Source organism: Helicoverpa zea, chromosome 21 (genome assembly GCF_022581195.2).
Source record: "Helicoverpa zea isolate HzStark_Cry1AcR chromosome 21, ilHelZeax1.1, whole genome shotgun sequence".
NCBI lineage: Eukaryota > Metazoa > Arthropoda > Insecta > Lepidoptera > Noctuidae > Helicoverpa > Helicoverpa zea.
The window spans coordinates 5,782,702-5,795,848 of NC_061472.1; the positions used below are offsets into that span (position 1 = coordinate 5,782,702).

At 32.7% G+C, this 13,147-nt stretch overlaps 1 protein-coding gene across 1 annotated transcript in view; it reads right to left on the reverse strand.

Annotated features, from left to right (window-relative positions):
• The window catches only part of LOC124640787 (DE-cadherin), a 228,051-nt gene that overhangs the window by 25,807 nt on the left and 189,097 nt on the right, over positions 1 to 13,147 (reverse strand). The window contains exons 12-15 of the mRNA XM_047178713.1: positions 12,591 to 12,744; positions 10,996 to 11,186; positions 4,653 to 4,844; positions 4,082 to 4,237 (exon numbers count right to left, since the gene is read on the reverse strand). Of these exons, the coding sequence (XP_047034669.1) occupies positions 4,082 to 4,237; positions 4,653 to 4,844; positions 10,996 to 11,186; positions 12,591 to 12,744 (693 nt within the window). The remainder of the gene's footprint in view (positions 1 to 4,081; positions 4,238 to 4,652; positions 4,845 to 10,995; positions 11,187 to 12,590; positions 12,745 to 13,147) is intronic.

Below are 13,147 nucleotides of genomic sequence, written 5' to 3' on the forward strand. Positions count from 1 at the left end.
TCTAGGGGGAATAAATAAATTGGTATCGATATGTATTGAAAGATTGCATCCGATATTTCAGCCTGCATGTATATTTTGCACGTCAGGTTGTCCGTTGCGTTGCGAGATCATTGACAAACATCACAAGAGAAGCATTGCTTTTGAGCATTTCTCCTAAAATTGTTAAATGTCTTACATTTCATCATCTCATGAATAAACAACTGTATGGTTTTATCAACAAAATAGATACTAATATTATGAAGAGGAAATTATTTAATTATTTCTATCTGCTTATCCGATTTGGAAAATTCTTTCAGAGTAAGTCTCTATTATAGACAAAATAATTCAAGCTACAGATTATAATTATAATGACTTTTTGACATGCTTTTGATCGTCACAATAGTGGCACCTGAAGATTATTACAGCTATAGTTCGGCCATTCAGAGAATGCGTTCCTGACACGTCGCGATTGAACTGACGACGTAACTTTGCAATGGCGTTGCAGTTACGATAAAAATATTTTTGCTGGTTGTTTACCGTTTTAACAATTGAGGAGCATTAAAACAACATTATTATATCAATAATCAATGAATGTAGTTACGTCGTCAGTTCAATCGCGACGTGTCAGGAACGCATTCTCTGAATGGCCGAACTATAATTCCCAGAAATCGTTTTCATTATTGTTTACTTTCAGAATAATTACAGGTATCAAATAACTTGACGTTTGTCAAAATTCGGAAATTACAAAGTTCTATTTTCAAAATCAGACATAAATATGTTATCATTCGCCAACTTAACAAGACGAATGAATGTGAAGATTAACGAGCTCGTTACGTCAGTACCAAAAAGCCGTAAGTGGCCAGTCCGTAAACAAACTATAGTCTGTTTTTTAATCTCGTAGACTAAATTGACACTTGCAAAATGTCAAACTTTCTAATAATTTTGCTAGCTCTGTGGTGCAGTGTTGTACTTACGATACCGGTTCGTTGAATCGTAACTTTTTACAATAAGTCATCCTGAAATAATGGGCTTATCCTTGATGATTACGCATGGCTTTGCGTGGTCAGATATCCCTGGCAGTTTGTAGCACGTCGTACAGCCATGTGTACGTACGTGAATTTTAAATATAAAACTTTGAATGAATATTAAATTCGTCTATTATAGATAAAAAGTTACGATTCAACGAACCGGTATCGTAAGTACAACACTGCACCACAGAGCTAGCAAAATTATTAGAAAGTTTGACATTTTGCAAGTGTCAATTTAGTCTACGAGATTAAAAAACAGACTATATGTAGATGACAATGACAGTTCTAAACTGCGACCACGGCCAATTGCTCGTAAACCAACTGAGTCGTTAACTGGCCTAAATGAATCCCCGGATGAAACTTTACGTAAGTAAGGATGATTCGGAGCAAGGTCACAACTAAGATCATGGAAGTAACCTTATGAACTAAATTAATTAAATAGTAAGTTTGGAAGTAAATTATGGATTAATTGTGGATAAATCTAGGTACTTCCTCTTTTTAATTGGGCACAAATAAGAAGAGCCTATAAGTAGACTAATTAATCAATAATTTTGTTTGTATCTTAATCTGTTGCTACGCAGAGCCCTAATAAGTAACATGACTTACCTAACATGGACAGAATGTTCATACAATAACATGTTATTTGTAAATACTGAGATATTTATGGCAGATCAGGTAGCCCGTATTTCCGTGCAGAAAATAAGTTTTAAATACATAATAAGATAAACCTCCTATTTTATCTACAGAATCTTCCTAAACTAAAATTTATTTAGCTTATATTTTATTATATTCTCGCCTTAGTGTCAGCAATCTCCTAGCTTTTACGGTTCACGTACTAACTAGACGACAAGCATCTTTAGTAAGTAAACGACGAACGACGTCAACTCACTTTAGCACACAGTTTCAATGAACGTCTTTATATTCTCGAACATTCCACAAAGTGATTCACTGACATTTTGAGGTAAGCCAAAAATATGCAGATTAATATTAATAGGGTATTTTATTTGGGTACACAATGTGGACTTTGATGGTAGTTATTTTTGGATGTGAAAAGATTTGCTTAGTAATGTAGATATGTACTAAAATAGTGATAATAGGATATATTTTAAGCTGTGTTCTGCTAAATATAGCTTCTTTATTTATCAATCGATTAGCAGAACTTAGGTCACTGATTCAAACTAGTTTCCGCCAGCGGCTTCACCCGCATTCTGTGGAATGACTCCACACACCCGTATAAAAGTACTATGGCCACTCTAGCAATAAAATAATTATACAAATCGTTTGAGTGTTCTAAAAATCTACAAACTCTTTCAGCTTAATAATATTAGTATAGATTTTTAGATATATTGTGAAGCACCAACGAGAAAATTACAATTCGACTTCATTAATTTTGTACCGAATGAAAAATTCAGAAAAAAAGTATAATCTGTTCTTTGAATTCTGCTTTATGTATGAAATGTTCGGTTTTGAATTGAACTAGGTTAAAAATCTAAAAAAAGTGCACCTACTCTTTCAAATCCGCTTTATGTATACAATTTTTGTTTTTTTTGAATTGAAGTTTTTTTGTCCTCTGTTTATTGTTAAAGCTTTTATTTATCTGGCTACCAATGTTCGTATGACTTTCCAATATTTTTTTTTTGGTTTTTCATGAATATTCTATTGGTATCTATAATTGTAGAGTACTGCAATCGGAGCTTTTTTTAACTCCGAACAAAAAAATAAAAAATATTTTTGGTCTAACTATAGACACTTATAGTTCGGCCATTCAGAGAATGCGTTCCTGACACGTCGCGATTGAACTGACGACGTAACTTTGCAATGGCGTTGCAGTTACGATAAAAATATTTTTGCTGGTTGTTTACCGTTTTAACAATTGAGGAGCATTAAAACAACATTATTATATCAATAATCAATGAATGTTATAATTTTGTGCCAAACTGAGTGTCAAATAACTTGGTAAACAATATTTTTCTAAATCTATACTGCGCTATTACAAGGTTATGTCAGCGGTTTATATTTTGTAGTGCTGTGCTAAAAATAACAGGCAAGTATCGTAATCTGTTCTTATACAGTTATAATATAAAATAATACGTTTTGATTTTCTTTTTAAGAATTGGAAAATAATGGACTATAAGACTTAATTATAACGTTTATGAAATATAAAAATAAAACTATGACCAAACCGCATTTTTATACTTAGATTAAAAATGGTAATCCCAAATGGCGTTATGGGCCGCCATTTTGTGACGCTAAAACAGTCGTCCGTTGTCGTTTCGTGCGCATAGACCACGTTTTTCAAGTGTTTTCGATCTGTTTTTATTTGATTACCCGGCTTTTGTTAGACCGAGATATCAGGATTGATTCTGTTATTGATAATAATATAATTATACATGTAGGCGAAGATGATGATGAAGACACCACCTCCTCAAGCAAATCGGAGTCTGATTAATATTCTGTTCGCACATTCAATTCAATGTACTTGTAACAAAGAATAAATAAAACAATTTTATTATATGAATATTACCTTTTTTTGGTTTCCACTTAAATAACTAAAATATAAAACAAATGATTCCGCCAATTTAAAACGAAAATAATCTTAAAATAATGCGGCGGTTCATTTTGAAGGAACGGTAACGAACTCAGTGTTATGTTGTGCCCATCACTAGTCGTGACTAACTGATAGGTGTCAGGAACGCATTCTCTGAACGGCCGAAGTATAATTCTACGAAGAGAACTCAAGTCGCAAACTTTTCTTTGAAACGATTTCTATTTTGGGTGTAAGTCGTCATTTGTTTTGCAAACACTTATTTATAACCCGGACGAAAAAGGTGGGTTTCTATAATTTTGACCTTTATGTTTGTCTGTTTTTGGCACATTGGCTCTTGGACGCTGTTTTTTAGATGACATTTGCGTTTTTTTTTTAAAGAAGGTACGTAATTTTATTCATTATGGTATGGTGGAAAGAACAATTTGTTTACTTAGAACTTCAAACTTTTTTTTAGATTTACTATAATTTGAAATATTCATAATTACATTTTTGTATCTATATAGCTCTAGTTTATCTATATACTTACATCAGGTTCAGGAACAATAAACTCCTCAGCAGTGATGTTAACAAATCGTATGGAGCCAGACTTATCCACGGCTTCCTCAGGAATCTCCTTTATAGTCACGTTCACGGTGGCTTCCACCCAATGGAAAGGAACTAAGGGTTCATTCTCTTCAGTTACCTAGAATTTTTGAAAAATATTAATTTTAATAATTTAACATGAATGTGGAAGTTGTGGTGTATGGATTAATGTTTATTACTCTTTTGCTTAAAAAATACAAATAAATACATCGAAGTATATGAAATACGTTTTTGAAACGGATCATGTTCTTGTTTCAAAAATATTATTAAAACAGTTAAGCCGTTATATGTTGCTAAATTAAAATCGTTCGTTCCACTTTTTTAAATCAGAATTATTTAATCAAACTAGGCTGAAACTAGAACTTTTCAAACTTCAAAAAAAAGACAGCCCAAAAAAGGCCCTTCCTTGTTTTTGCTGGGTAGAAGCAGCCTATGATGTATTTCTCTTCTATTGTTTTTATATAGTTACAGCTAGTCTTCCATAGTGAAAATAAATAAGTGTTATTCATACTCACGTTAAACCTTAACAAATAAGTTCCATTAGGCGTTCCCTCCTTCATGGTGATCATGCCAGTATTGCTATGGATGTCGAAGTACGGACTCCTTTGCTCATACGACGGTAGCCACATGAACCTCTTGTCTGCTAGGTCCCAGTCATCCGGGTCGTCCACGTAGACACGACCGATTTCTGTGTCTGGGGCTTCACCCTGGGTTAGAATAAGTTTTTGTTAGTTAAGGATAAAAAATAAATAGGGTTTATATTGTAAAATTATTTAATTAATATGTTGAGAGCCGTTTGTAGCTCAAGATTTAAGGCATAATGTTGTTTTTATTCTGGTGCACTATAATGGCACAAAATATACAAAAAAATATAAAAATTTGTCAGACACTGAAAAATAAAAAAATACACATTCAACCGAAAATAAACAAGGCCAAAAACAATATTCTATATTACATCAGAAACACATCTAACAAATAACCTTGGACGGCCACAATTGAAAGACTGAAAAATAGAAATTAAAAAAAAAAACGAATGCCAAAGTAATTCTAGATGCCAGTGTTTATAATTATACACTATCTAAGTACTTTCCCTAACCTTGACCTGCTATACGAATGTAAAAGTAGCCTAGCCATAGACAACACTAAGTGTTGAGGCAAAATATAAAAAGGTTTAATTTTATTAATATCGGATAAAAATTTGAATAACAAAATTACAACCATAGATTGATTATCGAAACAGGTAAAAGCTGCAATTTCACGCATATTTTGTTTAAGAATAATCCATAACCTTTCCTAATTCCGAGATACGTATTACCATAAAACAAAATTGTTTTCATGTGGACCAAATTTCTCATGGACAACAAATCATGCGTCCAAACCCTATTAAACCCGAAACATTTTACTTTTAATAACAACGGTCGGCTATAACTAATTAAAGCAATTTTATTCGGCTATAGTACGGAGCGTTAATTTTCCAATTCATTTAACAATTATCCGGGATACGGAAATGTGAAGCCCTTCAAAATGGCAAATCAAATGAATTTATAAATATTGCGAGACTTAGCTTGTAGAGAGGCGATTGTTTATGACTTCAATTTATTATCTAATTGTGGTAACACTGTTAAAAGCTTATTATTATTTTTTATTTCTATCTACTTTAAAGCCATTATATAGAAGCTATATTTTTATCCACTTGTATATTATATTACTACACTCTATCATCAGCACAGTGCTTTAACGTCACACTTTGTGGATAAATGTTTCAAAATTGTTTTTGCCTTTACCATAGTGTTTTAACGTCTTACACGTTATAAATAACTGTTCAAAAACTCTATTTCCTCAGTAATTAACAACTTCCAGAATAAACCAATCACGTTATAAATAAAACTAAACTGCCACTAACTAATCATTATCCGACGCTCAGTTTTATCTAAACTTGTACCTAATTAACGATGAATAACTTGATTCTGGAAGTTTCTAAAACTGTTCGCGACAAATCAATTATGTTGGTGATAGCTTTTCTCAAAGTTAGTGTGTAGGAGTTTTGGACCAGCCCTGGTTTAAGGGACCGACGTAAGCCTGTCGTTAAAACGAACAGGGATTGAAGCCGCGTTTGCATCGCTTTTGGATAGTTTACTTGACTTACACAGCAGAATTTGGACTTTTTAATTAAGAGCTTATGCTCTAGACTCTAGAATACATGTATTGTGAGCTATAGATACGATAGCTAGAACCCTACGTTATGTCGATTGTGTGCTTTATCGTTGTTATTTAATTATTTAAAGAAATACATTATTTTTATTATTTACACCTAATATTTTCAAAACAAATCATGTATATTAATTATTCAATTGAAAATCATAAAGAATGGTAGACAAACGTGAAACTTAAACTACCTATTCTGTGCAATATGACAAATATCGTACACTTAAATTGATTTTCAAGTAACTCGCCTCCAGTAGGTAACACACATGCTAAACGCAGCTTCATCGTATTTGTGGCAAGTCGCCTTCATTAAGCGCTGAGATAAAACGAATCTCGCTTGCTTTACACAGATTGCGTAGTGCATGCATGGGATTCCTTTATTTTTTAACTCAAATACCATTAAAAAGTTAATAGAGAAACTCTTTGTTTGAAGTTTCTTTATTTCTCGCAGCGAATTAACTGGCAACATTTTGCTGCATAGTTTTGTTTACACTTGAATTAAAACGCTTTACGGTAATTATTTTGCTGAACAGTTTTCTGAATATGAAAATTTTATTTCTGGTTGAATATTATGAAAGACATTTTGTTGCTTTGTTAAATATACCCGGAATTCATTCAATGATGCTAGAATATTTATTATTCAATTTTCTGCATTATTCTTTTGAGAGATAACGCAAATATAAGGTCAAATAGCCAGCTGCATACTTAACGATCTATTAATATTCTCTCAATATTGTAGAGGGCATAATCTTGACACAGTTTCCCAACCCTTAAAGTTAAAACGTCAGCTTTCCACATGCCACATCCAGCACAACGCGCCATAACGAAGAAATCAGGGTAGGGCAGTAAAAAGTGCCTTCCCACATAATCCCTGTTTATACTACCTAACCGTACTAAACTGAGTTTCATTAAAGCGCAAAATTAACATTTTAATAGCCATATATTATATAAAACATGTACATAATCGTTAATGTTTATACGATCGAATCTGTACGCTTGATTGTTCGCAAAAACCGCTGAAATAAAGGTCAACAAAGGTGGAAGGGTTTAATGAATATTGACTATGTGGCCCTTAAACAGCGGATGCTTTATTTTGAGATGGGTATATTAAATACGTATTATTCCAAACATAGGTTACATGAAAAGGTTTTCAAATTAAATCATTCGGATATATAAATATTTTTAAGATACTTGAATGTTGTGTCGGTATTTTGACGACTTTTTCATTTCTTTGTGAAACTGATTTTAAAACCAAATGGTATAAAGCGAAATTTTGCTGAAAATGTACGATCTATGAGTAATTAAAGCTTAAGAGAGTGCAGTCTTTAAAATTCGAAATGTACTGTAAATATAATGTACAAAGATATTGCAAAATTCAATAACATGATCAGAACTCAAGGCGTAGTATAAAGCTTTTGAATGGTGTTAAAAATCTACATTTTATGATTTTGCCACTAAGATAGATTCACTAGAAGAAAAATAACTGACACCAAGCTTATAATCAGGCCAACTATACTTCGGCCGTTCAGAGAATGCGTTCCTGACACCTATCAGTTAGTCACGACTAGTGATGGGCACAACATAACACTGAGTTCGTTACCGTTCCTTCAAAATGAACCGCCGCATTATTTTAAGATTATTTTCGTTTTAAATTGGCGGAATCATTTGTTTTATATTTTAGTTATTTAAGTGGAAACCAAAAAAAGGTAATATTCATATAATAAAATTGTTTTATTTATTCTTTGTTACAAGTACATTGAATTGAATGTGCGAACAGAATATTAATCAGACTCCGATTTGCTTGAGGAGGTGGTGTCTTCATCATCATCTTCGCCTACATGTATAATTATATTATTATCAATAACAGAATCAATCCTGATATCTCGGTCTAACAAAAGCCGGGTAATCAAATAAAAACAGATCGAAAACACTTGAAAAACGTGGTCTATGCGCACGAAACGACAACGGACGACTGTTTTAGCGTCACAAAATGGCGGCCCATAACGCCATTTGGGGTTACCATTTTTAATCTAAGTATAAAAATGCGGTTTGGTCATAGTTTTATTTTTATATTTCATAAACGTTATAATTAAGTCTTATAGTCCATTATTTTCCAATTCTTAAAAAGAAAATCAAAACGTATTATTTTATATTATAACTGTATAAGAACAGATTACGATACTTGCCTGTTATTTTTAGCACAGCACTACAAAATATAAACCGCTGACATAACCTTGTAATAGCGCAGTATAGATTTAGAAAAATATTGTTTACCAAGTTATTTGACACTCAGTTTGGCACAAAATTATAACATTCATTGATTATTGATATAATAATGTTGTTTTAATGCTCCTCAATTGTTAAAACGGTAAACAACCAGCAAAAATATTTTTATCGTAACTGCAACGCCATTGCAAAGTTACGTCGTCAGTTCAATCGCGACGTGTCAGGAACGCATTCTCTGAATGGCCGAACTATAGACCTTTGAATTTGTGTTTTACTTTTTTATTTATATTATAAAGCTTTGTGATAAGACTGGACAATAATAGGCTAATATTATTTATATTCTGTACACGGTGAATACAAACAGCGCAATAAAAAGAATACTTTAAGAATTCTTGGACGCATAAACTAGGTGCTCCAGAATTTTGGACAAAAGAAAAATGTTCTAAGTACGTGATTATTTTCTTTCACAATAAAGCTTCTGTAATGTTCTAGAGGTAATAAAATGGTCCCACTTTAAATTAAGTGTGACATTTGAAACTAGTTCAATTAGAAAGCGGCGGCACAATGAATTTTAATAATTTCGGGTAATAAATAAAGGACAGTTTATAAATAGTTTAGCCGTCATGAATAAGTAGGTAATTGGAATTATTAATCCAATGAAAACCTGAACTTACAAAACATAACCCTTCTCGGTATTCGGGTTAAAGCTTTTCAAGAAATTTCAACAGTTACGTTTCATACATTAGTTACTTAGATGGTTATATCATTGTATCCTATTATATCGATTCCACTCAAGCATCTACATTCTATTTGATTCCACACTCTATAGACTATAGAGCAAATCCTGGCGTCAGAATGTTCGCTTTATATCAATTAACGGAATTATTCGACAGGCAATTGAAATCATATTGTTATTATGCGTCACTTAACTGCTGGATCGTAATTGGATTTGCCAATAATCACCGTGGAACAGTCAGTTTGGCACATAGTTAATTAATTATAAATCATAATTGACAAAATATGCGCCGTTATTCGAGTTGATTTGGATGTTCCGTGATAATGGGATCGAATAAAATCAATGGTTATTCGATTGGTTTTAAATAATCGTATAGATAGTTTTATCGGTTGTGGGTTCAGTTGTCATCGGATAAAACTTTTTCTGCATTTTTATTTTTCATTTAATAAGTACCTAACTATCGATGTTTCATATTCGAAAACTATTCAACTGACATTTTTTCTTCTCATCATCTGCCTAGCCTTTTCCTAGCTATGTTGAATTCGACAGCTGACCAATGTTTTACATGAAGCGACTCCCTATCTGAACTCCTCAAGACATTTTTTCAACTAATTCATCATTCGGCACATAGACACAGGAACTTTTAAAAAAGAAAACCAATAAAAACAAAACACGACAGTTCTGATCAACAAACTCAAGAAACCAAGTAGGTAAGTACCATCCAATACAATTCGATAGTATAGTAAAAACAAGCAAAGGAAAACACATAAATAACAAATGTATGCCAATTTATACTCACATAATACCGCCAACTGTATAAAATCTCATTGAAGTAGGTTTCCGGCTGATTGCATTAGGAAAAACAATTTTGTTAATAAATATTGTTATTGACTTAAAGCATAGAAGCATGTAGTAAGAAAATAAAACAATGATTACTATGTTGTTAAAGTGTTAGTAACGAAACTGAATTACACTACAAATATTGCTATAAATGAAAAACCAAAATACCCGTTAAAACCCGAGGCGAAAAATTGAATGAAAATGGCCGCAGCAATAAAAAAAAGGTAATGATGCCAGTCAGCATTCTATTTTCAAAAATAAAGATCAAGCGACTTATTACAGGCTTGATATTCTCGATTGAAAAAATAACACAAGAATTTCAAACAATTGAGAATATCAATTAACTGTACTGGATGGTCAAAACTTAATAAAATGTGTACGAAAGTTCACGCTAAATTAAACATAACTAGGAAACTAAAAGGTGAACAATATTAAAGGTCCACTTGGACGCTCAAAGGAAATATGTGATGGTCCCTGAAGGGATCAGAAATCTTTTTTGGCCTTTGTAGGGCTCAATTTATTCGGAATGTAATTGGCCTTTAAATATGTAGGTAAATATCAAAAGCCCATAACATTTTTCCGGCTTATTTACTACTTTTGGTATAAGTCTGATGACATTTACTGGTATTAAGGCTCAAGAAGAAATAACAAACAAAAACTAAATAACCTAAACTCGTAAAAAAATCTATTGATGGATGAAAAAAACAAAAGCAAATCCTTATTTACAATTCAATAAATTAAAAAAAAAAATATTTCGAAATAAAGAACACAGAGAAAGAATGGAATTCGAATTTCAAACTTAAAAACACGAATCGAATAGATTTAAAAAAGGGCGGTAAAGTTGTACATACCTTGTAATTGTAAACAAATATGTCGCTATGGCCAGGAGCCATGGGGTTGTCATTCTTGTCTCCGATCACAACATGGAGGATGGAAACGCCTGTCAGTCGAGGAGTGCCGGAGTCGGTGATGGCAATAGGAATCTTGTACTCTTTCTTCTGTTCACGGTCAAAAGACACGAGGGTCGAAAGGATGTTGTTATCTGTGGAAGAAGTTTTTTTTTAGTTTTCATCTTTAAAAGAGGTCTATTATCTCGTTGCTTTTTAAGCACATTTAGTTTCTGGTTTTCGTTTTTGGAATCATTATTAAGTAGGTCATGTCAGAATCCAGATAAATTAATTACTTATCAAAGGCCTTCTACCAGCCAAATAACGATAATACTCAATCAATTGAAAATGATTTGTAGTCCACAAAGTACGGTAACATGGTAATTAACAGGAGCGAGTGATCAATAGCCTGTAAATCAACACACAATGTCTACTAAAATGATATCTTGAAAACCAATTAAAGTTTGAATTTTGTACCAACTTTTAATTGACTCGAGGAAACTTTAAAAGTTGTTTCATTTTGATGTCAAAACTTCGGCGGCAGGTGACATTGGTAACTTATGTGGAACGGCTAGCACGAGGAAACATGTCATTAAAGTTTGCTTTCCACGTTTATTTTTAAATGTTTTTATATTGGAAAACTAATGATGTTTCCTGTTTTGAGCGGTGTAAGTGGGCTATTATTTTTCTTTGAGACATTTGAGTAAGTAATTTAAAAGTTTAAAGTAAATAAATGTTATATGGGATCTTTTACATAATGTATGAAATCACGAAATGAATACCTGAAATGTGAAAATGTATCTAAAATATTTTCTAGATTTTTTACAATGGGCCTGGGGCATATAATGATTGGACTTTGCCAGAAGCGCCTTTATATTGATATCAATAACGTAAATTCAGCCTCTTTGCCTTTTAAAAATAAATATATTACGTAGGAACTGGCCGATACAAACAAAAAGATCGCAGATTTAAAAATTTAAAACAAAATCTGACAAAATTCAAACAGAGAACGTATACAAAATTATAAACACGGCAACCTAAATGGAGAGGACCAAAATTGAATTGGCACTTCGCAAACAAAGTTAGACTTAGGCTTGGCACGCCATTTATTGCATGTTAACTACACTAATTGATCGAAACTCGATTTTGGGCGACTCTCTGAAAATTTCTGGCGCTCACGAATGGGACCTACTGAATTGAAATGGAATTGCTTCAAAGACGAATCGGGGAAGTTTCCAGAACCTAGCTTCGAGTTTAGTGGAATTTGTGTCAATTGCTCTATTGTGGGGGACTTCAGCGAAACATATTTTTGGGAATGATTTTACGTTTACATTCTGTGGTACCCAAAATTGTTCGAGAATATTTGTGCCGATTTAGTTCTAGGAATGAACCTATTGAAGTGTGCTTGGTACTAACGAATGATGTTCACATTTTAAAACATTCAAAAAAAGAAGGTTTTTTTTTTTCACGGGGTTCGTCCAAAAACGACTCATGTAGTAGTGTGACAAAAATAGCACCTATTCGGCACATTACGTCATAAAATTGCAAAACAAACTTACTTTGAATTTGGAATTTGGAGCGTATATCGAAGGATGCGGATTCGTTCAGGGCGTACGAGAAGGGAGGTCCATTCTCCGAGGAGTCGTAATCTTTCGCGGTTAATACGACCACTTGACCAGCGGGCTCGTTCTCATACCATATCACGGGCTGAGTCTGTAAAAAATATATAGGTATATTAGGAAAAGAAAAAAAGAAAAAAATGAAAAGAATTGTTGATAGCCGCTTGGATCTCAGAGTCTTCTATGTACTACGGCAATTAATTTAGTTACTTATCAATAGTCATTTTGTTCAAGTCTCCGTTGAATGCAACTGAGAAAAGTCCTGATCATAGATTACCATGTTCGTTAAATGAACATAATTTTCTTCATAAAGAATCAATAACTAAAAGAAAAAAATAATTGAAATTCTAATGAAATTATATTCGAACATCGAACGTCTGTCACGATTTTCGTCAAAAGTAACTTTGTGAAAGCGTCCTTCCTTAATTAAGTCGCAAGAATTTTCTTCAACATTCCCTATTAAAATATCAAATAAAATTAGCAAAACTCTCCATATT